Source organism: Elephantulus edwardii, unplaced genomic scaffold, assembly GCF_000299155.1.
Source record: "Elephantulus edwardii isolate Elephantulus edwardi_28Jun2011 unplaced genomic scaffold, EleEdw1.0 scaffold00064, whole genome shotgun sequence".
Classification (NCBI taxonomy): Eukaryota; Metazoa; Chordata; class Mammalia; order Macroscelidea; family Macroscelididae; genus Elephantulus; species Elephantulus edwardii.
The window spans coordinates 9,271,437-9,298,700 of NW_006399814.1; the positions used below are offsets into that span (position 1 = coordinate 9,271,437).

The following is a 27,264-nucleotide window of genomic DNA, read 5'->3' on the forward strand; positions in this document are numbered from 1 at the left end:
CCAGTGAGACCCTCTTTGGCAGTTCAAATCCACCAGCAGCCCTGTGGGAGAAAGATGAGCTGTCTCCTTCCATGCAATTTACAGCCTTGGAAAACCAGTGATGGGTCAGTTATGAGTTGATTTTGACTTGACGGCAATGAGTTTGGGGATTTCTAAGCAATTTCTGTAATTGTGCCCCCTAGTTTGCTTGGTTCCACAATCAACACTCTTAGCACCAGGAAATTAAAAGACCTACTGTGATGGGAAAGTCTGCACTTAGAGACCTTTCTAAAGTACTGAAGAACAATGATGTCCATCTGCAGACTAAGGTGCACCTGATACAGGCCATGGTCTTTGCAATTACTTGTTATGCATCAGAGAGCTGGACAATGACTAGGGAGGACAGAAGGAGAATTGATGCCTTTGAGCTGTGGTGCTGGAGAAGAGTGTTGAATATACCATGGACTGCCAAGAAAACAAACAGATTTGTCCTGGAGAAGGTGAAGCCAGGCTGCTCCTTGGAGTCAAGGATTCTGAAGCTTCATCTGACATACTCTGGGCAAGTTGCAAGGAGGGACCAGTCCTTGGAGAGGGACATCATGCTTGGGAGGGTGGAGGAACAGCACAGGAAAGGAAGGCCCTTGATGAGATGGATTGATTCAGTGACTGGGGTAATGGGGGTAGTGTATCAGAGACAGTAAGATTGGCACAGAATAGAGCAGGGTTTAGGGCTGTTGTACATAGGGTCGCTATGAGAGAGAGAGAGAGAGAGAGAGCGCTCTGGGGGCTCCTGAATAAGCCGTCAGAGATCCCACAAGAGAGAAAAACACCACTGTCACAGACACACACAAATGCCCCAAATTCTGACTGTACGTGGTCAGAAGCAACTCAGTGGAGCGTGCATCCCTACAGACACACAGATGCATGCATTCCTCTACACCTTCCCTGTATTCCATGTACATCCACCTGACGCAGGACTTCCGGGATGTGGCCAGCATCACTTCCTGTCTCAGAAAAGATAAAAGGAGATTTGAGGGGCAAGAAGGAGGACTATAACTATCACCAAGAAAGAAGAGCTAGCTGCTGAGTGCTTCCTTTAGATCCAGACTCCTGTGCTGGGAAACCTCTAGAACCAGGAGAGACAGAGGCAGAAAGCCTCCTTCCCCCACAGATAGACCTTGAATTTGAGCTTCTAGGCTCCTAAACAGAGATAATAAAATCCTGTTTGTTAGAGCCATCTAGAAAGCTGAGACATAGTCTATGACACTGTTTATCAGAAACTGGAGCAAATGCTAACTCAGAGGCAGCTCTCCTGTCCAGGTCAAGTCCACGAGCAGCGCCTCTGGACGAAGCTGGGCAATCTCTTCCCAGGCCCTTCACAGCCTTTAGAAAATCTGCTGCAGGATCAGCTATGAATTGGTTCCCACTCAACGGTAATGAGTTTGTTTTCCTGGTTGTTGTGGGTTGGGAGGGGATTTTTGTTTTGTTTTGTTTCTTTTGTTTTTTGTTTTTTTAATCCTTACTTTATATATATAATTTTAATGAACATTTACAGAGAATTTGGATTTCCATTCATTCATTGCTGCACTTCTCTCCCCGCACAGCCCTCTCCCCCTGCCCCCCAGTTCGCGCCTCTCTTTCAAAAGTAAGACTCCCTCCCTGGTACACAATCCCCCCGCACCCCTCCCACCGCCCCAAGTACATTCCACTATGCAACCTTAATTGTGGACTCTATCGCTTTTAAATTATTCAGGGATTTGTTTTTTAATAGAGAGAGACCACATATCAATGGCTTCCTGGGCCAGGGGGCTGCAGGTGGAACTGACTTTGAGGAACGTTTTTGGGTTTTTTTTTTTCTTGTTTTTTTTTTCTATACTTATATTTTATTAATTTTACCACGGCACCAGGCGCCACTGGGGCTCCCTATCCCCAAGGCAGGCTTACAAATGGAACCATGCCAAACCCTGTTATCTCCATCATGGAATCAGCAGAAGTGGAAGCAGAGAGGAGTCTGGGTAGAATAGCCAGCCAGCAGGTACCGGCCTCTCCTCCCAGGACCTCACCCCTGCTCACTCATTTCCTCCCACCTGCCTCCCTTCAAACAGCAGGTATTTTCCCTCCTCACTCACTCACTAGTCCTCTGGGGAATGTTTGCAGAGATCCCACATCTGACTGGAGAGTGAGACAGGGGCTCTCAGGGACAGCAGGGAGGTGATGGAACACACCAGCCAATCACTCATCAGCCTTTCTCCTGGTGCTGGGGCGAAACTCCCAGCCACAACCTTTGGAGCTGGCCTGGGCCACAGTTCCTTTGACGAGTCACCGAATCCCTGATGGGGATCACTCAGGGCCCTGACTTTGGAACCAAGCAAACCCCTGCCTTTAGATGGTCATTCCAGGGCCCAGAACCCTGAGAGAGAGAGATGAGGACAGCACTCAGCTGAAGCGAGGAGGCTGGGGTCTTGGCCACCAGCCTTGAAATCACAAAGCCCTGTCCTGCTTCACAAAGCCACATCCTGAAGCCTCTGGTGAGGTCGGTCTTGTAGGTCCTTGGCTGACCCAGCCCAGTAAGAAGGGGCTGAGAATCTTCCAAGTCCAGCCCTGGAGAAAGGAGGGGCCACTGAGGAAAGAGGGGCCATTGAGGAAGAAGTGGGGAAAGCTTGGCGGGTTAGACCATATCTATGCGGGCTTCCAAATCAAATCTCTCCTAGAAATACAATTGTTGAAATAAGGTGAGACGACTCAACCAGATTCAAATCAAGGGGGTTCAGTGGGAACAGGACCACGATGGGGCAGAGTGTGACAGGCATAGAGAAGGGAGGAGCCAGAGGGCAGGTGGATGGTGAGGCCCCAGCTGGGCTGGGCAGCCAGGCCTTGCGGAACAGCTCTCTGAAGTCCATCGGTTACTTTGGATCTCCGTGGGGCATCCCATCCGGGCTCTCTCTCAGCTTGTGCCTGCAGAACAGGCTGTAAAGTACCCGCAGCGTGCTCTTGGTGTCCTTGTTCACGATGTCTGTGGACCAGAGGGGACAGGCGGTGGGTCAAGCTGGGAGGGTGGTCAGCCCTGGTTTGCGTGGACACACAGGCTCTTGAGAGTGAAAGCCAGGAGAACACTGGCAGAGCAGGACAGGTGGGTCAGGCTAGAACTGAGTCTAAGCAGTGCCTCTCAACCCTGCCTCCCCGCTCCACCCACCCCGGTCTCCTCTACACCTCTCTTGTAGAATTCTAGGCCCCACCCCTCCAACTCAAGGGCTGCTTCCTGTGGGTCACTGAGGGTCACTGAGGATGTGTGGGAACCTGGGGTGTTGGAGGTGGGATGACCATAGATGGAGGAGGGCCAGGGGAGGTCCTGAAGGGGGATCATGGAATTGATACAACCCCTGGGAGAGGTTCTGAAGGGTCGTGATTATGGGAATAGTACAGGACTTTGGGTGGAACCACTGAGAGTTTGTGGTCATTCAGCCCTTGGCTTTGTTCTTCCCAGCTCAGGTCAAGGTGGCCTGCACACATCCACGCTCTCACTGACCTTCTGGGTTGACAGGGTAGTTGAGCAGACCGTCATCCTTCAGCAGCTCCAGGGCCAGGGTGACGTTGTGAACCTACAAGGCCAAGGTCATCACATGTCTGCAAGGTGAAGTACCCCGAGCACAAGCTCCTGTCCCCATGTGTCACCACACATCTCATCATCTGTGACTTCCGTTTGTACCCCAGCCAGTTGCCAACCCAAACTCCCACCGATATTTCACCTCTGAACTGTACCCACAAGACGACAAGACAAGCCTTGATCTGCCACAGTGTGGTGGACCCGCAGGACTGTGGTGTCTGCCCGAGGAACTTGACGTGGAAAGTCCTGTCATTGCTCTTGTCATGGGACCAGTGTTTCAGAAACACTCTGTCCGTTCATTGTGATGGGTAAAGGCCATGGGTCAACATAATGGAGCCATGATTCTCAGGTGTTGGGAAGATTCAATGCAGTCATTCTCCCCCTGTGATCTGGCCAGCCAACTGAATGGGAAGTTTCCCTGGGCTGGGGTCTGCGTCCAATATGTGTGGATGTTCTGGCCAGAGGTTTCAATGAGCTCATTCATATCTTGGGTGGAAATACAGATCCTCAGCAGAGAGTGAACCAAAAGAAACTGATTCAAAGCCCTAGTTTGGGCAAACTGGTTCTCATCCTGGATCAAATTCATTATCCTTTCACCTCTCATTCTTGGTCTGTGAGCCAGCAGTCTGCCATCTGACCTGCCCACTATGGATATATCAGCCCTCCGGCTTCACGAGCCAGGAGAAGCCTCCAGCCTGACACCTGACCCACAGACTTGGGACTTGCTCGACTCCACAACACTTTGGGCTGTTTCCCCTCTGTACACATTTACAAGGAGCCAAGGTGGCATAGCTTGTAGCACATTAGTTTGAAGCCACCAGCTGTTTCTCAGGAGAAGGATGGATGGTCACCTGTTGTAAAGGTACAACCTCTGAAACCTGCTGGCGGGTGCTGAGTCAGAAGGGATTCAGTGGCAGTGGGGACGTGTTCACCTATAACAAGCATCCCCTGATTTTGTTTCTCTGGAGCACCCGGCCTGTAACAAGGTCCACTATGACTGAGTCTGGAAAGGGGACAAAGGAATCCTACTCCTTGTCCTTGTGGACTTTATGCTTTGGGAACTGGCTCACGGACATGATGAAGGTGATGGCCACAGCTTCTTTGTCACGTCTCAACCTGAACCAAAGGTGGTATCTGTGGAAAGCTGCTCCCTGCAGGCAAAACCCAGTGCCACCCTGTGGATTACTGAGGGAGCCTGTGGGCCCAGGTTGTGGTTGTGTTAGACGCCGTCAAGTAACGACGCACAGCGACTGTGAGCAGCAGATCTGAACCCTGTCCTGTCCTGTGCTGTCCTCACCATCAACGACACACTCCAGCCATTGCTGCCGCCACTGTGTTTTGACCCACCTGGTTGAGGGTCTTCCTCCCTTTCTCTGCCCCTCCACCTTCCCAAGCATGTGCCTCTCCAAGGAACAGCCTCCCCTAGCAACGTGCCCAAAGTAGGTGAGATGAAGCTTCGTCATCTTTGCCTCCAAGGAGCACTCTGGCTGCACCTTCTCCAAGACACCTGTTTGGTCTTTTGGCCGTCCGAGGGACGTTCAGCACTCTTCTCCATCACCATGCCTACTAGTGAATGTGCCCTTGTCACCAGCCCTCCTGGGAGTCCCTCTGAAACCCTGCCCCGTGGCGTGACCCTGTTGTTATTTGCCATGCCCATGGTGGCACGGCCCCCAGGATCACAGAAATGCATGAACCGCCAAGGACAGACCGACGAGGGTTGCCTGGCCGTGTTCTGCACAAAACCTCACTTTCTCCAGTGCAGGGTTTGAGATGAGGAAGGCGAGGGAGCACGTCCCTAGAGCCAAGGGCAGGTCTCGCCCGCGGAGGCCGGATCTAATCCTCCTGGAAGAAAATAATTGCGTGTGGGAGGAAGCCCAAGATTCCAGCTCAGCCTTTGATTTCTACAGAGCAAGCCGCTCCTCTCTGTCTCTCTCTCTCTCCACCCTCGCCTCTGACAATCTCCTGTAAACACTGCTGACAGGGTGTAATGAGAAACCCAGTTCCGAGGCCAGCTCTGCTAGGCTAACAGCCCTGTCTGAACCCCAGCGGAAGGCCTGCGTCCCCACTCTCCTGCGCTAATGGTCTCTCAACACCTCTGTTAGAGAACTCCACAGCTGCGGTCTCCCCAGCACAGAGGCAGACATTCCCAGAGGCCTGAGCGAGGCGGCTGAGCATAACCCCGTCTGAACACCTGTTTGGAAGCAGGGTCTGAGGGCAGTGGGTTCTGAGAGTTGGCTGTAAGCATCTGGACATCTGTCCCCAGCTTGCAACTGAGGGACTAGTTATTGTTGTTGTTATATGCCATCTAGTTATAATAGACTCATAGGTGACCCTCCAGCAGGGTTTTAGAGGCAGTAAATCTCACAGGAGACTGTCCATCCTTCTGCAGAGCACCTGGTGGATTAGAACCGTGTGCCTTTGGGATTGCAGCACAGCTTCTTAGCACTAGGCCACCAGAGCTCCCAGCATGCAAAATGTGGAGGACAGACTGTGGGTCCTGTGAGCCCCAAGGCCCTAGTAACAGAGCAGGATCCGGACTGTCCAAGCCCAGACCCAAGCTCTTGACAGAGGCCCCACATTATCCCCCCCCTGCCCACTTGGCCCCCCTGCCCTCTCCCCCACAACTCCCCATTCAATCTCCCACCTTGGAGCATGGGGCCAGCAGTCTGCTCTCAGCCGTGCCCTTTCCTGAGCCCTCCCTCTGTGATGGCTCAGTGGTAGAATTCTCTCCCACCATGCAAAAGACCCGAGTTCAATTCCCAGTCAACATCTTTGAATCACAGTCACCCCTGATCGGCCAGTAGAGGCTTGTGTGTTGCTGTGATGTTGACACGTGTCAGTGGAGCTGCCAGCTTAAGACAGACCAGGAAGAAAGGCCTGGCGATCCATTTCTAAAGATCAGCTAATGAAAACTCTTAGATCCACAAAAGTGTGACCCGATTGTTCTCAGGGTCATCATGAGTTGGGAACATTGGACAGCATCTGATAATAATCTTCCATCCAAGAATGTGTTCACATTGCTGGATTGTTGTTAGGTATCGTTAAATACAACTCACAGCAACCCGATAAACAACACATCCGAACCACGCTCTATCCCGTGCCATCCTCACACTTCCAGACACACTAGAGCCCATTGCAGCAGTCACCGTGTCAATCCACCTGGTTGAGGGCCTTCCTCTCCTTCGCTGACCCTCCACCCTTCCCTGCATCTTGTTCTTCTCCAAGGAATAGCGCCTCCTAGCAACATGCCCAAAGTATGTGAGACGAAGCCTCCTCGTTCTTGCTTCCAAAGACCACTCCGGCTGCACCCACTCTAAGACCACTAAGTCAGAACCGACTCATAGCTGACCCTCCAGTGGGTTTTTAGAGGCAGTAAATCACACGGGAGTTGACTGCTCATCTTAGCCCCACCTCCACCAGAGCAGCTGGTTCATTCAAACCACCTGCCTTCGGGCTGGGGTGCAGCTCTTTTCCACTAAGCCCCAGGGGCCGCTGCATCTCTGAGTGGAACGTACCTAATAACCAGTAGGCCGAGGCAGGCCTTCTTCCTGGCTGGAGGGAGGCTCACTGCCCCCGGCCTCCCCGGGGTGCCGGAAGGAGAGTGTGGAGGAGCAGCTGAGCACCCTGGGCTGGCCAGGCGCTGAGAGCCTGCTGTTGTCAAGGTGATTCCGGCTGACAGTAGCCCTGGGAGGATGCAGGGGAGCTGCCCCATAGGGTGTCCGAGGCTGTCATCTCTATGGACACGACAGCGTCATCGTTCTCCCTCAGAGCAGCTGGTGGATTCAAACCATTGGACTTTTGCTTAGTCCACCCAATGCTTAGCCTTCAGCACCACCAAGGTTCCTTGATCAGGGACAGATTATCCAGAAAGCAAGGACCCAAATCTACTGTCATTAAGTCAAGTTCAACTCATAGCAACCCTCCCACAGTTTACAAGGCTGGAGCAAACTGCCTCAGGCATCTTCCAAGGAGCAGCTGGGAGATTTGAACAGCCGAGCTTTCCATTAACTGACGTACTATGTAAGAAGGCACACCCAGCCTGCTCACTCTTTCACCACATCAGAGACCCCGCCACAAGGTCTCCGTCTGTCCACCGGCCCTGAACTGCAGCCCGTTCCCAGAGCCTAAGCTGCGTTTCCCGTTTCCAGCAGGGACCGAGCGCCCAGAGACAAGGAAATCACAGGCTGACCCGTCAGTCGTGAACGGATCCTCAGTGAAATCCCCCAAACAAATCACCTTCACTTCCTGTCTGTTAAGCGCTGGTGGCTTAGTGGTAAGGATTCGTGCTGCCAACGCAAAGGTATAGAGTTCGAATCCACGATCCACTCCATGGGAGGAAGACTGGCCATCCACTCCTACACAATTTACTGCTTCTGAAAACCCTTTGAAGGGTCAACTACAGGTCAGTTCTGACTCAATGGGACCCAACAATGATAACAATGGTGGACAATTTCAGCATGAAATTCACAGTGAACCTGCTCACTGCAGGCTGGTAAGTAAACAAATGTAAGTCCGTGTCTACCTTCTTACCGGGCCATCCACCCTCCGTGAAACACAGACACTGCCATCGCATCCACGCGGACTCCTGGTTGCCCACCCTTGGTGTTCTGAGGCTGTAAACAGCATGAGAGGAGGTGCCCGTCTCCTCGCCTTGGCGCCGCTGGTATCTTCAGTGCCAGAGAAATGGGGCCTATAGTTTAGCAACACAACTCCCGCAGACTTGGCCCCCAGAGCTGACCTTTTCTGAAGCCCAAGGCCTAGAGTCAGCTTCGAGATTAGTGAGGAAACAAGTTTCTGTTCCTGACAGGCTCCCGCTTGAGGGGCTTTGGGTGCAGAGCCCCAGATGGCCACGACAGAGCCCCAAGGTGCTGGCCCTGCCCTGCGACTAACAGCACCACAAACACGTGCTGCTTGGGCCCGGCTCCCCCTCTGCCAACAACCTGCTCTTAAGGAATCGCAGCCCTGATCTACCTTCCGGCCAGGAGCACCCCGCGTCCAGGGGGACAGCAGACGGTAGAGGCAGGAAGGCCCGGGGGTCAGACTCCATCAAGCTTGCCCCTCTGTGAAATGGGGACATGGTCGCAGCCATGCCCCCTTAGGTGTGTGGAATGAGGAGGAAACAAGCTGACAGACAGGTGGGGGTAGGGGTAGGTAGTTAACTTCAAGAGCTCATGAGAGAGCCATGATTAAGGGGGTGACAAACAGGATGGTGTCCACGGGCCTGTGCTCAGAGGAGGGGTGGGTAGTGGGGATGGGCAGGCTGTTCAAACTCTGGGAGTCCAGGGAAGATACCAGGGGTTCAGGGCACCTCCTGGACAGGGTAGGGTGGGTATTGAGGGGATGCCAGGGTGGGGGAGGCTAGTGGGGCCAGTGTAGACCAGCTGGAGTTGGGCACTGGGCATAGAGCTTCACACCTGGACTCAGGCTAAGGGGCTCCTGGGGCGCTCCGCTGGGGCCTGCCCCTGTCCCAGACTTCAGAGCCCCTGGGAATGGCAGCCACTTCCCCACCCTTCAGCAAACACCCCCGTTGAGATGTGAGGAAGAGTCCTTTCTGCCCCAGAGACGTGAGCAGACCTCAGGGACCAGTGTGCATGGACAGCAGCTGCCCAGCAGTCCAGCCTGTCCTCAACCTGCCCCCGGCATCCCTTCCTGGATGGTGACACTCTACACCTAGCAGGTGGCTAGGCAGGTGCGTGATGCACAAGCAGGCAGATGGATGGGTGGGCAGGTGATGGTAAGACAGACTAGTGAGTGAACACACCTGTCCCTCACCTCTCCCTCTCCGTGGAGGTGAATAAATCACAGCTGCTGTTGTTTGTACCATCGAGTCCAAACCAGCCTGCAGCTGACCGTCCAGTGGGTTTTCAAAGGCAGTAAATCACACGCTCACAAGGGAGGAGAGCGCCCATCCTTCTCCCCCAGAGCATGCACACGTTTGTGTTGGCAACACAATCCTTTACCACTGAGCCACCAGAGTGCCCGACATCATGCCTGGTCATTCATACCTATTCCCGAGTCCCTGTTTGGTTGCTAATAGAAAGGCTGGACGTTTGTGCCCAGCCAGAGGTGCTGCAGAATAAAGGTCTGGAGATTTCCACGCAGTCAGCCACTGAGAGTCCAGTGGAGTCCTACTCTATCACCCCTGGGGTCCCCAGGACTCAGAATCGACTGCGCGGCATCTGGTCTCTCAGCGCCAGCTCCACACGGCTGCCCATTCTGGAGACAAATCATTGAGAATGATCTGGGGAGACGTACCATTTCAGCCGGAGAGCTGGGCGTGAGGTAGAATTCCTTCAAATGCAGGAAGAAGCCTTGCAGCTGTCCGATGAGCAGGAGCAGGAAGACTCCGTCTGCGAACTAGAGAAGAAGGAGGTGCTGGGCGCAGGGCCCCTTAAACATCACAGGCTGTGTGTCCTGAGGCAGGAGCCTGACCTCTCTGAGCCACCAGTCCTGTTCTGAGAAGTGGGGCCAAATCCCGAGCTGGCAGCCGTGTCACCGACAGCAGCAGGAGGTCCAGGGCAGGATGGTCTGCCTGGAACGTAGTACGTGCTCAGTAAACAACTATTTTTAAAATTGCTCTGAATGGCTGGTGTTTTAAAAGCTCATGAGCAAGCAGTCATCGAAAGTGCGATTATGTGTTGTTCCTCAGGTTGCTGTGAGTCAGGTTTCTATGAGTTGAAGTCGACTCAACGGCATGTAATAACAGTAACAGCTTGGTGCAAAGCAGAGTGAGGACGATCTGGACAGCAGGAGACAGTCAAAGGAGCCCAAGTTTGAGTGAGCCCCTCGAACCCCAGATTCCATTCTCCTGGGGCCGGAAGGGTAGATGGTGCCAGGCTACTGCGCTGAAAGGGATCACAAAAGGCGGTCCTGGATAGCAGGAGAGAACAGGAAACAAAACACAACAACCCAAAAAGGCCAGGCTTGCTGGGCAGACAAACAGGCGAGGTCCCAGGACGCTAGGCCCCAGCCACACTTCATGCTCAAAATAGAAGTCGCCCTGTTGGCTCCATTTTTTAACCAAAATACAGACAGTTTCTAAGGGGAGCAGTGGCGCTAGAGAGATGGGCAGTTCTTAGTACCATCGGCCACTCCCAGGACCAGAACAAAGTGCAGGTGCCAGGACGGGAGAGGAGGGAGGGAGGCAGGAATGGGAGATGCCCAGGGGAGGGGAGCTGAGTGATGTCACATGGTGGGATGGCGATCCTTGGTACTGAACTGCTGCTGTGCACCAGGCCCCAGGTGGGACCGTCCCCCTCATCACACCAGGCCCCACGTGGGACCATCCCTCTCACCACACCAGGCCCCAGGTGGGACCATACCTCTCATCACATCAGGCCCTGGGTGGGACCATCCCTCTTACCACACCAGGCCCCAGGTGGGACCGTCCCCCTCATCACACTAGGCCCCGGGTGGGACCATCCCCCATACCACACCAGGCCCCAGATGGGACCGTCCCCCTCATCACACCAGGACCCTGGTGGGACCATCCCCCTCATCACACCAGGCCCCGGGTGGGACCGTCCCCCACACCACAGTTCAACAGAGAATGGACATTTTCTTGGAAACAGCCTCATACCACCTTTTCAAACCACAGACTGTCCCAGAATCTACATGAACACAGGAGAAGAGATGCGTGTGTGTGAAAGACCCCTACCCCCGAGAAGGGCAGTGGGAACAGCACGGCGGCTGGCGTTTGTCGCCAGGATGGATATTTCCGCTCTGTGCGTGTGCTCGCAGATAAAGCGCAGGCCCCACCACCGGCATTCCACATGCTAATATAATCCCACTGAATCTCTTCAAAGATACAAAACACAAGATTGGATATTGGGAGACAACCGCCTCTTCGAGTCCTTAATGGAATTTGCTGCTATTAGGTCTGTTCCAGTGCGATTGGTTTGAGCCGAGAGCTTCTCCTGCTAATACCCGCGCACGCCTAGGCCTCAACGTGCCCTTTCATCAGCTGTCACGAAATACCAGCCCCGCGTGGCTCATTATTCTCCAAGTCCCATCATTTTCCAAGGGAGACAGAACAGAGGGACGAGAACAGAAATGAAAAAAAAAAAAAACATTTCCTTTACTCCTCTAGACTGAAACCGGGCCTATTCGGATGCACAGTGACCCCGCAGGGTGGTGCAGAGAGCGCTGCCCCTCCCCCAGGGTGTCTGGAGACACCTCAACCTTCTCAGGGAGAGCGCCAGGTGGGTTCGAACTAGGAATCTCTGGGTTGGCAGCTAAGTGCTTAACTACTGCACCACCAGGCACAGTGAGGGTGCAATGGTTTCACTGCTGGGCTGTGAGTACAGCAACTCCACACTCACCACTGGCTGACCGCTGGCTAGTGGCCAGCGTTCTGGGTGCCTGGACTGTGGGGAGCTGTGCCGCTATCCCAAATGTGGTGCCTCACTATTGGTCCAAATCCATCACCAGAAGATGGGGAACCTCGTCTCGTGAGATTTGCAGTCTCAGAAAGCCCACTGGAGGCCAGCTAAGAGTCGGCATAGATGACAGTGAGGAGGTGTGCAGGGTCTGGGGGCCACGGGTCATCTGGCCTCCTGGGATGACCCTTGCTGCATGAAGCCCCAGGCCTCTGACACCCAAACTGTGCCTGGTGGAAGCTACCTGGGGTCCATCGGCCTCTGCCCCTGCCTCAGAGACCCCACGCTGGAGCAGGTCTCCCCACTTCTGCACCCTCCTGTGTCAAAAGCGAACAAAGACCATAACAAGTGGTCAAAGAAAGTGCATAACAAGTGTGACCACGGAAGCCTGTGGCCAGCAGGCTGAGCTGACCGCCTGGGACCTCCCTCACCCCCAACCTCCCGGTCACCCTGCTCATCAGGAGCCAAGCTCAGAGTCCAGGGGGTACCTTACAGCACTGCCCTGTCCAGACTGGAGAGCTGCCCCCACCCCAAGCCTGTGTGTTGACCCCGGGGAGTCTCCTTCCTTCGAGTCTTGGCATCTAATAGTCTAAGATTCACCATGTTGTTGTTGTTGTTGTTGTTGTTGTGTACCCTCAAGTCGGGACAGACCTGTCGCTGACTGTCAGAAGATTTTTCAGAGCCAGTAAATGCACAGGAAGAGATTGCCCACCTTTCTCGCATGGAGCAGTTGGTGGATTTGAACTGTGGGCCTTTGGGCTGGCAGTGCAACTTTTTACCTCTAAGCCACCAGAGCTCCCTCAGAATAACAGCAACAATATTCCTCAAATCCATTGCCATCAAGTTGGATCCAGCTCAGAGGTGACCCTCAGCGAGCTTTTGAGCGTGTAAATTACCCGGAAGGAGACTGCCCATCTTTCTCCCACGGAACCACCCGTGAGTTCAAACCTCCGGAAGACTCTGGGTCAACGGTGCGATTCCCTCCCGACCACACCTGCTGAAAAAGGGCCTTTTGCTTTACAGTACCAGAAAACGATTAGAGGGTAGATGATACCCCACCTTTGTAAAGGGTGCCAGTAGTCCCCAACTCAAGGGACCCCATGGTTTCTTGATGGACGAGGTGCCCTGCCAATGACACCCTACTGGCAGGGAGGACCCCATGGCTCCGAGAGGTGGCCAGTCCCGGCCACACGGTGTGTTGACCACTCAGAGCAGGACACACTCCTCTCTTGTACCTTCAGCCTCTCCCCAGCCAAGGACCTCGATGTGGAGTCCATACCTGGGTGTCCAGACTCTGCACAGACAGCCCCAGGCGGTCCAGCTTCTGGTTGACGAAGGCCACAATAACCTGTCCAGGAGGAAGCAGGATGGGGTTTGTACCCTGGTACGTGGCACCTCACAAGGCAGCGCCCCAGCCCAGCAGTCAGCACAGCAGGTGCAAGAGAGCCAATCCTTTCCCCTGTTCCTCCCCACGCCAAGCACAGGCTGGTGGGTGGAGGGGCAGTGGGCAGGCAGGGGGTCAGGGGCAGGTGGGGGCTGGGCAGGTGGGGGGTCCAGACAGGTGGGTGGCCGGGTGGCAGGCCAGGCAGGTGGTGAGACAGTAGGCAGGTGGGAGATCAGGTGGAGCGGGGGACAGTGGGCAGGTGGGGGGCCCTGGTAGGTGGGGAGGGCAGTGGGCAGGTGGGGGCCGGGCAGGTGGAGGGTCCAGACAGGTGGGGGGCCGGGCAAGTGGAGGGAGCCCAGAGCTTTGACATGTTACCTCCTTCACAGCGCTCACTTTCTCGGGAGCCAGCTTAAATAATTCATCAAAGACGTCCTCTGCAGACACAGAGCAGGGAGGGGGAAACACCTCGTTACCCCTCAGCTTCTCTGGGCCGGGCGAGGATGTCACCCACAGAGGACTCTCCACTGAGCAATCCAGAGGGAGTGAGCGGTCGTTACGTCTCATGGGCCTTGAGTTAGCACAGGCTCGCCCCGGAGCTGGGGCCACTGCGACTTCAGCCGAAGCCCCTAACCTCTGTTTCCTCATCTGTACCCCCAAATCAAGCCCATTATCACCCAATTGAGCCCACCTCATAGCAGCCTCACAGCACAGAGCGGAACAGCCTGGTAATTTCTGAGACTGTCATCTTCACAGAAGAAGGCTAACGTATCAGCTGGGGCAGTTGGTGGGGTCCAACTGCCAGGCTTTTACTCAGCAGTCTAATCCTTTAAGCACTGCACCACCAGGGCCCCTACATGTGTGCAGACGAACTAGTAACATCTGCAAGTTGGAGTTATCTCAAAACTAAAATGTGGCAGCAGATAACATGCTTAGCCTGGGCCTGGCACACAGGAAGACATCAGTAACAGTCGTCCTTTCTACACCGGGTCTGAGGTCCCCTGGGGTGCAAATGGTTAATACACACTCAACTACTAACTGAAAGATTAGAAGTTCAAGTCCACCCTCAAGCACCTCAGAAGCAAGGCCTGGCGGTCTGCTTCAGGAAAAACCAGCTTTTGAAAGCCCAGTGGAGCGAGTTCCGCTCTGATCCACAGGGGTGCTCGTGGTCAGGACTTGACAGCATCTGCTCAGCTGCACCTCCTTCCTCGGGGGACTCACCCCTTGTCCTTCAGTTCCCAGCTTCAGCCCGTTAATCATGGCTGGCTGTCCAGGAACGGCCATGGGCTGCCCCTGAGGCCAGAAGAAGGACATCGAGCCCTCTGTAATGTCTGCACCTACAGTGCTCGGGGCACAGGCGTCCTCAGTGGCTGGGCCTGAGCTCCTGGATCCCGCTGTTCCTGAAGCCAGTCCAGCTCTCTGATCAGTACTCGCTCTGCTCAAGCTGGGTTCTTGTTGTCGGTGGTTCATTTGCTGCATGTGTGGAGACTGGCCATCAGGACTCAAATGTCCTAATGACCTTTTGAAGCCGCTTGTCCAAAAGCCCCATCATATCTCTGACTGTGCCCTCTATGGCCGCACTCAGAGCGGGTCACTCTCCATCTCCACCCTCTCTTGTGAAAACGGGACAGTAACCCCATGTGAAAATGCCCTACAAACTGACCTACAAAGGAGACACTTGTCCCTTCCACCTCTTACAGTGTGTGGCCGGGGACACCGTCTCTAACTGTCACTGAGGGAGTCAGGAGCTGAGGGACAAGCATGCATGTGGTTGATTCAAGCTGGAGCAGAAAGAATGTTCTGGAAAACTGCTTTGAGGAAAGCCCTGACCCTCATCAGGCACCATCCTCATGCTGCCCCTTCCGACAGGCACAGTTCCCTTACCACCTCTCCTCGTGTCCCCTCACTGCTCCCACACAAACACCCATCCAGCCCTCCCTGCACCTCGCTCTACCTGTCCGATCCTCCCTGAACCTCACTGTACCTGTCCAGCCCTCCCTGCACCTTGCTCTACCTGTCCAGCCCTCCCTGCACCTTGCTCTACCTGTCTGGACCTCCCTGTACCTCGCTCTACCTGTCTGGCCCTCCCTGCACCTAGCTCTCTTTCCCCTCCCTGCTCAGCCTATCTCAGCCCCTGTTCTCAGAAGGCCCTGACAGGTGGCAGGACACAACTTGTATGTCCTGGTGTTCCTAGCCCCACCCCCCATCCATGGAGCCCTGTATCCTAGAGGAGGAGGGTGCAGGGAGGAAAGGGGTCAGGAAGAGATACATTAGGATGGATGGATGGATGGATGGATGGATGGATGGATGGATGGATGGAAGGGTGGATGGATGGACACAGACAGAAAGTCAGATGATGATAGGTAGGGAGATAGAGATAGAGAGAGAGAGAGAGAGAGAGAGATGAGTGGGTGGGTGGATGGATATATTGATGGATGAATGGATGGACAGATGGATGGATAAGTGGCTGGATGGATGGCTAAATGATGTATGTGCATGTGTTAGAATGGATGGATGCTGGATAAATTTATGTATGTGTATACGTTTGGATGGGTGGATGGATATGTGTATGTTAGGATGGATGGGTGGATGGATGGATGGGTGGATGGGTGGATGGATGGATGGATGGGTGGATGGGTGGATGGGTGGATGGGTGGATGGATGGATGGATGGATGGATGGATGTTAGAAGGAATGTTAGGAGGATGAATGTTAGAATGTCAGGATAGGTTAATAAAGGAATGTAAGGAGAGATGTTGGAATGTTAGTTGGGATGTTACGGTGGATGGATGTTAGAATGTCGGGATGAATGAATGGATGGATGTGAGGAAGGGTGCTGGGTGGGTGGATGCACGCATGGACCAACCACTAGCAAGGCCCTTAATAAGGAATGCATGGATGAAAGCAGTAATGCTTGGATCAGTGGATTGATTGATGAAGAGCTTAATCACAGTAACAACAGTGCAGAGACTGAACACTCCCCTCCCCCACGTACTCACTGTGTGCTAACCACGAGGGCTAATGACCCGCTTCAGCTCTTACCACCATCCTGAGGTGAGTATGAACCTTAATTCCATTTTACAGATGAAGAAACTGAGACCAGGACTGGTTAAGACACTCGCTCAAACACACATGACTAATGAGGGAGATCTGGGCGGGGCGTGACCCCTGAGCGGCTGGCTCCAGAGCCTGTGTGCCTTTAGCAAGCCCTCCCCTCATGACCAAGAGAGGGGACTCAGAATCTCTCTGCTAGCATGGGCAGTACCAGAAAAAGGAACAGCCAGACCCAGGGACAAAGAGCTGTGGGCAAGGCTTGGGACACAAATAGCAGCACGTCAGGGACATTTCAGAGAATGCCCAGGAACCAATCCTCAGCCGAGGCAGGTCAATGGCCACACATCTCAGACGGAAAACAATTCCTGATATTGTGAAGACACTCACCTGTGGGCTGATCCTTGTCCGTGCTGCAGGGGAAGAGGTAGAGAAACAGCAAACAGATCGTTAAAAACCCTGCAGCCTCCTAATTCCTTAACAAGACAAGACCCAGCGCTGGCAAGGTTGAGAAGAAATTGACCCACTTATTTTATTGCCATGGCTTTGTACCCAGTCACGGCCCCCGTGGGGAAAAGAAAAGAGCAAGACACAGCGAGGGCTGAAGGCGGCCCCGTCCTTCCCTGGGGCCCCACACCTCGCAATGCTTCCACTCGGCTGGTTTTCCTATTGCTTGCTTAGTTTTACCAGAGGTGGGAGGGTATTTTAGCTACAGGGAGCTCTGGTGGCCTAGTGGCAAGAAGCTGCGCTGCAATCCCGAAGGCATCAGCTTCAGGCCACCAGCTGCTCCGCTGGAGAAGGATGGGCGATCTCCTCCTGTGCCATTTCCTGCCTCTGAAAACCCGCCAGAGGGTCAGCCCTGGGTCAGTTCTGACTCTACGGTACACAACCACAACATGTTGTTACTGTTGTTAAGTGCTGTTGAGTCATAAGCGACTCATAGAGACCCTATGAAAGAAAGTCCTCAACACTTGTGTGACTTTCATCCTCTCTCCAGGTTCATAGGGTTTCCAGGGGCAAGCTATATCGGAAGTGGATGCCACTCCAGCTTCCAATCTTGTTTTAATCGGGGATCTCCAGCCCACACTGTCTGCATTGAGTAACCATTAACGCATTTGACACATCAGTGTCACAGTGTTCAGCTTCACAATGACCACAAGTTACCGCTGCACGGCAAGTGGACACACCAGGGCTGTACGACCTAGAAGAATGTTTGACCAAAAACAATGAAAAACAGGCCTGAGGGCCGTGGGGTTTAAGTCACCTACCTTTGTCTTGGTGGCGTCACTTTCTCTCCAGTAGGCCAACTGATCTCTCTCTATGTTGGTGTTATTGTTGTTAAGTGTTGTCAAGTCATAGGCGACTCATAGCGACCCTACGGAGGGGCCTCTGGCTTTGGAAAGAGAGGCTAGGATGGAATGCTCGGGCGCTTGTGGCTTTCCACAACGTACTATCTATAAAACCAACCCCACGCCTGTACAGTAGTTTTCACCCATGACGACCTTCTGCCAGTTTCTGAGGTTGCAAAATTTCATGCACAAACTGCCTGTGTAAACAGGTGGTAGATTCAAACTGCCGACGGTTTGCAGCCCAATTGTGCCACCGGAAGTCCTTCATACTGTGTACACTGATGCTGTTGCTGCTGTCGTTGGGTGTCGCCGAGTTGACTATGACTCACAGCAATCCTGCGAGCAATAGATTGACCCGAGTCCTGTCCTGTGCTGTCCACACAGCTCTGACACACTCGAGCTCATTGCTGCAGTCACTGTGTCAATGCCTCTGGTGGAGGGTCTCCTCTCTCTCACTGACCCTTCACCTTCCCAAGCACGCGTTCCCTCTCCAAGGTGTAGTCTTTCCTAGTAAGGTGCCCAGTGTGTGTGAGATGAAGGCTTGTCATCCTCGCCTCCCAGGAGCACTCTGGCTGCACCTTCTCCAAGACATGTCTGTTTGTTCTCTTGACCGTTCGGTACTCTTCTCCAACAGCTCAAAGGCATCAATGTTTCTTCCATCATCCTTATTCACTGTCCAGCTCCCAGATGCACAGCAGGTGTTTGAAAAGACCATGAACTGAATCAGGTGCACCTGAGTCCTCTTTGCTCCTCGGTAATTTGGAGAGATTCCTGACTGCAGACTTGCCCGGTGCAATACATTTCCTGATCTCCTAACTCCTGGTATCAAGGGTATAGGTTGTGGATCAAGGAGGAAGTCTTACTTCTCATGTTGTTGTTGGTGGTGTTGTTGTTGTTAGGTGCCACTGAGTCCAGCATGCCCCGTAGCAATCCTATGAACAACAGACCTGAATCCCGTCCGACCCTGTGCCCACCTCATCACCTCGGTGACACCAGAGCCCATTGCTGCAGTCTCCGCCCCAATCCATCTCATTGGAGGCCTGCCTCTCCTTCACTGACCCTCCACGTTGCCAAGTGTGACGTCCCTTTCCAAGGAATGGCCTTCTCGCCCAGCGGCATGTCCTCTGTGGTTAAGCGCTGTCACATCAGCTTGGACTCAGAGTGGCCCCCATGCAGAATGGAGCAAAGCTCGCCTGGCCCTGCGCGGGCCCCACAGCTTCTGCTGTACATGAGGCCCCCGTTAAAGCCACTGCCTCAACTCCTTTCACTGTGGGTCTTCCGCTCCTTCACTGCCTTCCACTTCGCCACATGTGGTGTCTCTTCCTGATGCGTGTCCTTCACAGAGAAGAAACGCCCACTGTTGATTTTTTCTTTTCTTTTTTGTGTGTGTACCATCAAATCAGATCTGACTGGCACAGGAGTAGATTGTCCTTCCTTCGCCATCTGGTGGATTCGAACCGTGCACCTCTGGGATTGCAGTGCAGCTTCTTGCCACGAGGCCACCAGAGCTGGCACCCACTGTTGATTTGAGCCACTCCAATGTGGTGACACTTGCTAGACAATAGCAGTGGTCTAAGGAGTCAGTCAGTAAGGAGTGAGAGCTCTGGTGGCCTAATGGCAAGAAGCTGCACTGCAATCCCGAAGGCACTTGGTTCGAGGCCACCATCTAGCTGTTCTGCAGGAGAAGGATGGGCAATCTACTTCCATGAGATTAACTGCCTCTGAAAACCCGCTGAAGGGTCAACTATAGGTCGGTTCCGACTCTACGGTACACAGCAGCAAGGAGTCTGAGCAACTAGCTGCTGGCCAAGGACTGCAGAGGACAGAAAAAGAACCTGTGCCTATGAGCTGTGGTGCTGGAGAAGAGCACTGACCGGCCCGTGAACTGACCAAAGAACAAACAGGTATCTCTTGGAAAGGGTGCAGCCAGAGAGTTCCCTGGAGGACAGATGAGGAAGCTTCATCACACGGACCTGGGCACTATACTAGGAGGGGTTGTTCACTGGACAAGGACATCGTGCTTGGGAAGGTGGAGGGTCAGCGAAGGAGCAGAAGACCCTCAACCAGGTGAGGTGACACAGTGACTGCAGCACTGAGCTTGAGTGTGACACAGACTGTGAGGATGGCACAGGACAGGACAGCATTCAGACCTGTTGTTCACAGGGTCACTGTGGGTCATACTCAACTCAGTGGCTCTTAACAGCGTGAGAAGTCTTCTGTCACGCCCACCAGCTGCCCCCTCGCCGGCACTTTGCCCAGGGTTGTGCTATACAAGATGGAGTGTGCAAAGTGAGCCTGAGAGGAAGCCACAGAGTGGGAGGACACCCCCTCAAGAAGCTTAGGCTGGCAGACCTGCCCTGTCCACCTCCCTGAAGGACCACAGCCAAGCCCTGCCCCTCCGGGCACAGGACCACAGCCCTGCATCACTGCCCTTCTCTTACCTGCACGTGGTGAGCTGTTCCACCGATTTTTCCGACTTCAGGCCATTCTTGGTGCTCTAAGTAAGACAGAGGAGAGACCTCAGTGGTCCAGAAAAAGTATGACCGCTGCCTTTAAGATGACCATAGTGGACAAGGCAAGTGACCCTGAATCCAGGGAGCCCGTTTGTTCCATCTCTCCACATCTCAGCGCAGGGTAACGCTATCACTGCTTAATTGTCCTCTTTCTCCATGAGCCCAGAGCCCCAAGAGGGCAGGGGTCACCTGCCTGGTCCCCACAGCACCCTGCACAGCTCACAGTGGGGGTCAGTTGAGAGGCGCTGATTTGAATGAATGAATGAATGTCCCAATGAACAAAGCTCACTCTGGTTTGCACAGATGCATGAACAGCACCCACCGGGAAGCAGCTCCAAGGAAAATTTAACTCAAGCCTTTGAAAGCAATAAAAATGAGCTGGACTGAGTCATTTGGCTTATTCTGTGAGGCAGGTCAAAGGTCAATCCTTAGAGATAGAAAGAAGGATCTGATGACCGGGTGCTGAGAGGTGGGAGACAGATTGTGGGGAGTGGACGCTGGTGGGTCCTGTCTAGAGAGAATGATGGGGCTTCCTGGGGCATTAGAGTGGGAGAGAGGGAGGGATAGAGGAAGGGAGGATCCTGGGCGGTAGAGATGCCAAAAGAGGCGAAGAGAGGCACCAGACATCTCATCAGGCCCACCCCTGGGAGGGAGGGACCCTGTGCTGTAGTGAGGGCGATGGGTAGTCTCAGTGGTCAGCGGCCCATGTGATGTGAGTCCTGTGGGGACCATTAGGTCTTCCTGAAAGCCCAGCCCCATCCCTGCTGGGCAGATGAGGCAGAGGTAGCTCCTGGACCTCTTCAAGGCCCCCCCCCCCCGAGTCAGGGTCCCCCAGCTGACTCTGGGAAGCTTCCGCCTCCAGCTCCAGCTCAGCCCCCCACTGCTGTCCTTGTAGGGCATGACACGCAGCCCCCGCTCCCTCCCACACAGCACCCCCAAACCAGAGCATTGACCCCAGGGCTCAGCCTGTGCAGGTGGGCCCCTCAGGCTGGGTCCTCACCTCGATGGTGATCACCTCCACCTGGACGTTGGCGGGAAGGGGCAGGCTGGGCCGGAAGTGCTTGGCCAGGGCCACGAGGAGGTGCAGAGTGGCCAGCAGGTCCTTGTTGAAGATGGCTGAGCAGGGAGAGGGGGCGACAAGGTCAGAACCCAGGGAGAAGGAAACTAGGTGCCGAACGGAGGGGCCCATGTTGTCTGAACAACCTTGCAGACAAGGAGGTCTGCGTCCACCCCTCTGAAACGCAGAGTGCTGAGATACACATTCAGAACCTCCGACAGGCCCCCTCTGCCCCGGCACCTGCTGCTTCTGCAAAGCAGACCAAGGAGACTATGTGGTCAGGGCTTTAGTCACCAAACTGTCCATCACAGGATCCTTTAACATCATAGAGCACCGAGTGTCCCCCAGCAGAGCACTGATGGACTCCGGTATAATTCCAGATTGCAGTTAAAGGTACCAGGGATGCCTGCCTAGTGGAGCTGTGGCTAAAGCATATGGCTGCCAACCAACAAGTTAACTGTTCAAAGCCACCCGCTGCTCCATGGAGGAAGATGAGGCAGTCAGCTTCCTTCTTCCTTAACGATCTCCAGCCTTGGAACCCTTCCAGGGCAGTCCCGCTGTGTCCTGCCGCACGCACCCCTCAGCAGTGGGCTCGGTTCTCACCATCAACACCAGACCCTGAGCCCGAGACTTACTGGTCAAGACAATGTCTTGTGACAAAACTGAGGCTGAGTCGGAAAGCTGCCTCTGGCCCATCTTCACCGCCCCACCTGGCAAAGCTACCTGACGCCTTTCAGTCTCAGTTTTCTCATCCTGAAAATGGGGCAGAGGCAGAGAGACGAAAGGACATTCTGCTGTTGTTATGTGCCATCCGGTCAGTTCCAATTCATAGCAACTCCAAGTGCAACGGAGCACACACCACTCAGTCCTTCATTTTCCTCCCACTCCACAGTCGCCACGTTTGCGCCATTGTTGTTGCCACCGTGTTAATCCAACTCGCTGAATGTCTTCTTTTTGTTGTTATTGACTCCCTTATTTACCAAGCACAATGTCCTTCTCCAGGGACCTGATAACAGGTCCAGTGTGTGAGATAAAAAAACTTCCCTGTCTTCACATCTGAGGAACCTCCTGGCCGCACTTTTTCCAAGACAGATGAGCTCATTGCCCTGGGAATCCACGACATAGTTAATATTCTTCACCAAGCTACAACTCACCGACGTGATTCTTCAGTCTTCCTTAATCGTTGCACAAGTTTCACATGTATATGAGGCAACGGAAAACACTATGACTTGGGTCAGGCACACCTTAGTCCTCAAGGTGACAATTTTGCTCTTTAAAGAAGTCTTTGCAACAGATTTGCCCAATTCTGTTGCACAGGGAGGGATAGGGAAGGACCATCTGTTTACAAGCAGACATCTCTCCCTCCTCCTCATTGCTGTTGAGTCAGAACCAGCTCATAGCTGAGCCTCCGGTGGATTTTCAGAGGCTGTAAATCTCAAAGGCAGAGGTCGCCTGTCCTTCTCTCAGAGAGCAGTGGATGGATTCGAATCGCCCGCCTTTGGGCTGCCTACGCAACTTCTTACTGTCTAGGCTACAGACGTTCCCCAGACACGCCAGATGTCATTTAAATTAATGGGAGAGTTTGTGTCCATCACGCATGACTGGTGGGCGTGTCCTGGCCCTGGATCTCTGTACACAGTGGCTGTCCTTGTTCACAGAGCCGTGGGCGCTGCACCATAGACTATGAACGTGCCTGGCTGTGCACTTGAGTGTTTGCTCCACCGGCTGTCTGGCCCGCTGCCTCCTCCACACCAGGAGAGTGTACCTTCTGGAAGTCAGGAACAAGAGGATGGGACCCCTGCCCCTCCACCCCCTGCGCACCACCTGGATGGGGCCCAGCACTCACTCTCCACGCTCCAGGGGACCTGGGGCTCCTGCACCTGCAAGCTCTGGTTGGCGGCCTCCAGCACCACTGCGAGCTTGCGTCTCTGGCTGGTGGCTGTCAAGGCAATCTCCTCCACCTCCAGCCGGAGCGATGCCAGCTTCTCTGAGGGCAGGAGACGGTGGTGAGGTGACCAGGACGGGACCACAGGGGACATCCTGTGGACCTAGGGCCAGCTGACTTCTCCAGGAGGCTGGACTGGCAGGTCCTTTTAGAAGAAAACCCTTCCTGGTGCCCAGCATCACCAGCCTTAACTGAACATGCCTGCCAGCTCCCTGGGACACTTCCATCCTCAGGGAAAGAAGAGAAATGAGGCCTCAGGGTCACAGAAGAGGGGCCAATGGCCTGGGCCTGGGGACCTGAGGGCAAGGGACTTTGGGCACCATGAGGGCCAGGAAGAACACTGGCTTCAGGGAAATGGCACTGGCCTAGAGCTCAGGCCTGGGTTCTGGTCTCAGGCCTGACCACCTTGGTCATAGGCTGTTGCATGCCCCCCCTGCAGCCTTCACCTTGCAGCCTCCACCCTGCAGCCTCGGTTCTGCTCTGGAGGGTAGGAAAGTGGCACTGCCCTGGGGTGGTGGAGGGAAAGCCCAGGCCTGGCACGCGTGCACTTCCATACGGTACCAAAGCAGGTACTCATGGTCAGATCTAGTCTTAAGAAGACGCTGAGAGAGCTGGGTGTGAGCCACGGACGAGGAGCCCTTCCAGGGAGAACTGAGGAGGGTCAGGAAGGAGGTGAGAGAGAGGAGCAGGTGATGGGGAAGAGACAAGAGGATGAGAGAGGAGGTGAGGAGGAGGGAAAGAGGAAGAAGTGAGGGAGAGGAGGGGAAATAAAGACAGAGGAGATGAGGAAGCAGAGGAAGCGAGCAAGAGGAAACAAGGAGGAAGAAGAGGGAGAGGTGAGGAGGAAGTAAAGAGGAAAAGGAGAAGGGAAGGAGGCAAGAGAGGAGGAGGCGAGAAGGAGGAAATAGAAAGGTCAAGAGGAGGAGAAGAGAGAAGAGGAGAGTGAAAGGAGGAGGGAGGGAAGAAGGGGAGAAGGGGAGGAGGAGGAGGTGGAGGAGAGGGGAGAAGGGTAGGAGAAGGAGAGGGAGAGGGGAGGCGGGGAGAGTTGAGAAGGGGGTAGGGGAGGAAGAGGAGTGGAGGAGAGGAGAAGGGGAAGAAGAGGAGGAACAGGAGGTGGAGGAGGAGTGTGGAGCACAGCTGGGAAATGGCAGCTCTCCAGGAAGAGGAACAGACCCTGGGGAAGGTCTGAGGTGGGAGCACAGGGTTTGGTCCAGGACAAGCTGCCCTGTGTCGGCTGAGGGCCGGGAGGGGCGGGTCGCTCACGGAAGAGGTGATGCAGGATGAGCCCGTCAAACAGGTCCTCCTCCAGGCTGCGCACCACGATGTGCTCCTGAAGAAGCGTGGTGTTGATCCACTCGGTCAGCACCTGCAGGCCACACAGTGGACCCTTCACAGGCAGCCAGGGCCCCTCTGCCCGCAGTGCGCTCCCCACACCCCCCCCATCTGCCATGTCGCTTCCTGCAGGAAGCCCTCCCTGACCCCTTCCTCAGGGCTGTCGCACTGTGAACACAGATCCCTCCTCCCGGCTGGAACCTCCATGGGAACGTGCACACAGTCAGTGCTCAAAACATATTTGTCCTGACAACCGTTCACCAGGTCTCATCCCAGGGCCAGGCTGGGGCAGGACTCCCCACTGTCTCTGGGACCCTAGTGGGGAATGCCCATCTGCCCACGAGAAGACTATGTCCAGGGAATTTAGGGTCTGGTGAAGGCACCCATACCTTTTGCAGCTCTTCAAACTTGGGGTCCTTCCGGGAGGCAGGTGGCAAGTATTTCTTCTTTCCTCCTGGAATTGGAGGGCACAGGGTCCATGAGCAGGGTCCCTGCAGGGCCCCTACCCGGCACCAAGGGCATGTGCGGGTCCCTTGCTTAGGGTCTAACTCTGGAGATCACAGGGGAATTGAGTTGAGAGCCTAAACTCTGGAGCCATCTATACTCTTTGGTTTCAGAATCCCAGCTCTACCTTCTGCCACTCTGTTACCTCATGCTCTGTGTCTCAGGCTCCTTGTCTGCATAAAGGTAGAAATAACATCCACACTCTACCACCCATCTGTCAGCCTAAGGGGACTGCCTGTTGCTGTGATACTGGACGCTGTGCCACCAGTATTGCAAATACAAGCGAGATCTCCCATGGTGGGTAGTTTTCATCAGAACATCCAGACTATGACAGACTAGGAAGAAAGGCCTGACAATCCCCTTCCCAAAGTCTGCCGGTGGAAATCCTCGGGACCACAACGGAGCACTGTCTGAAACAGTGCTCAAAAATGAAGGCTTTCAAAAGACACACTCACTGCAACAGTGGGCTTGAGTTTACCTAGCCACAGCCAGGAAGATGGCAATGTTTCACCCCATTGTCCACGGGGCCTCCAGCCAACTTAATAGCGACTAACAACATCTGAGAGGGATAAAGGAGATGCTGTTTGCAAGAAGTGCTTAGGAACAACCCATCAACCACGCATGAGCAGAGGGGGAGCACTAGGGCAGAGAAGAGCTCATAAGGCAGGAAGGGACAGATGGAAGGACGAATGGAGATGGGTATCACAGAGAGGAAGTGGGAAGAGTGCGGTTACAATGTGTTGGTTGTAATCGACGTCATGAACCATAATCTGTACAAATTGTTGAATGAAAAACCCATTTGCTTTGTATGCTTTCCCTCAAATTATAATAAAAAGTGGAAAACTGAGACCGTAACAACTAGATGGTGCCCCACCACCACTCTAAAAGGAATCACAAGTGAAGGTTTTGGCTGGAGTGGAAGAAGAATGTGGAACAAAAAAACATAAAAATGGTCAAATTTGTAAAATGATCAAAAACATAAAAACAAGACCTTTTGTCACCCTTTGAACCTGCAGCAAAATTTATCCCTGTGGCTCAATTTTTGCACAATTAACTGCTTATGTGAAAGTAACGGCAGGAAGGCACTCGCTCCTTAGAATAACCAGCCATGTAAGATCAAAAGTGTAGCCTCTGCCCAGGAGTCAAGTGCAGAGGCCGGAAGGGACTTGTTAGGATTCATGGAAATGAGAACCACAGCGAGGGATGGGGAAGAGAATTATTACACTGTGGGATTTGTAAACAATGTCATAAAAGAATAGATATGACCAGTCAGATGGAACACCAGTTTGCTTTGTAAACTTTCACTTAAATCTCAATAATTTTTTTTAACAAAGAAGTACTCAGGACTGGCACACAACTGTCACAAAGTCATTTTAGCAACAGTTACAACAGCATCATTCACCTGGAGCTGAGTTCATGAAGTACATGAGCACAGACAGCCCTGTGGAAGCTTCTGGGAGCTGGAGCGCAGGGCAGGCACAGAGCGGAAGACAAAGGTAGGTGTAAAGAGAGTTGGGGTCCCCACTAACCATCGTGAAAGTCACACACAGTTCTACCAAGCAAACCTCACCTTCAGCCCCTCTTCCGAGAGCATTCCACCCTGGGTGAGGTACACCCCACTCTTAGGCCCTTTTTGGAAAGGGCATCACACCCAGAGGGAGACTCCACAGTGGGGGGAGCATGGCCCCCTGGGCGAGGGAGAGATCACTTTCAGTCCTACATTCTGGGGGAGACCCTCTATGGCTAGGGGTGAGGTGGGGGATGAGCATTGGACCTTGGGGAAGATCCTCCATGGTGGATGTGGGATCATGGCACCCTGACCCTGGGGCACCTCACCCTCATCCCCTCCCCAAGGATCCATCACATCCTGGAGGAGGCGGACCCCACCAGGAGGCAGACCCCACCCTCACCCCCTCCTCATTGGTCTATCACATCCTGGAGGAGGCGGATCCCACCCTCATCCCCTCCTCATTGGTCCATCACATCCTGGAGGAGGCAGACCCCACCCTCATTCCCTTCTTGCAGGTTTATCAATCCTGGAGAAGATAGACCCCACCCTCAGCCTCTCCCCGGGCCGGGGCGTTGTACTTCACCCTGGGGGAGGTCCTCTATGGCGGGTGGCTCCACCTCCTTTGGGTGGTGTAGCAGGTTGTACAGGGGGTCTGACTCCAT

At 54.1% G+C, this 27,264-nt stretch overlaps 1 protein-coding gene across 1 annotated transcript; it reads right to left on the reverse strand.

Annotated features, from left to right (window-relative positions):
• Positions 1-2,882: 2,882 nt before the first annotated feature.
• PARVG (parvin, gamma) lies at positions 2,883-27,264 on the reverse strand. The gene is made up of 12 exons (XM_006888134.1): positions 27,186-27,264; positions 24,978-25,042; positions 24,520-24,622; positions 23,158-23,298; positions 21,255-21,370; positions 20,183-20,238; positions 16,783-16,805; positions 13,721-13,779; positions 13,241-13,309; positions 9,839-9,940; positions 3,506-3,578; positions 2,883-2,992 (listed from the first exon to the last, which is right to left on the reverse strand). The coding sequence occupies exons 1-12, from the start codon at positions 27,262-27,264 to the stop codon at positions 2,883-2,885; spliced, it is 996 nt and encodes a 331-aa protein (XP_006888196.1).

What these genes read in the sequence shown, in the direction of transcription:
- PARVG (XM_006888134.1), bottom strand. Translation starts at nt 27,264, where the DNA reads ATGGAGTCAGACCCCCTGTACAACCTGCTACACCACCCAAAGGAGGTG. An exon ending in GGACAAGGATCAGCCCACAG is followed by an intron (nt 13,780 to 16,782) that starts GTGAGTGTCTTC and finishes CTGTGTCTGCAG; the next exon opens with AGGACGTCTTTGATGAATTA. An exon ending in AAGTGAGCGCTGTGAAGGAG is followed by an intron (nt 13,310 to 13,720) that starts GTAACATGTCAA and finishes CCTCCTGGACAG; the next exon opens with GTTATTGTGGCCTTCGTCAA.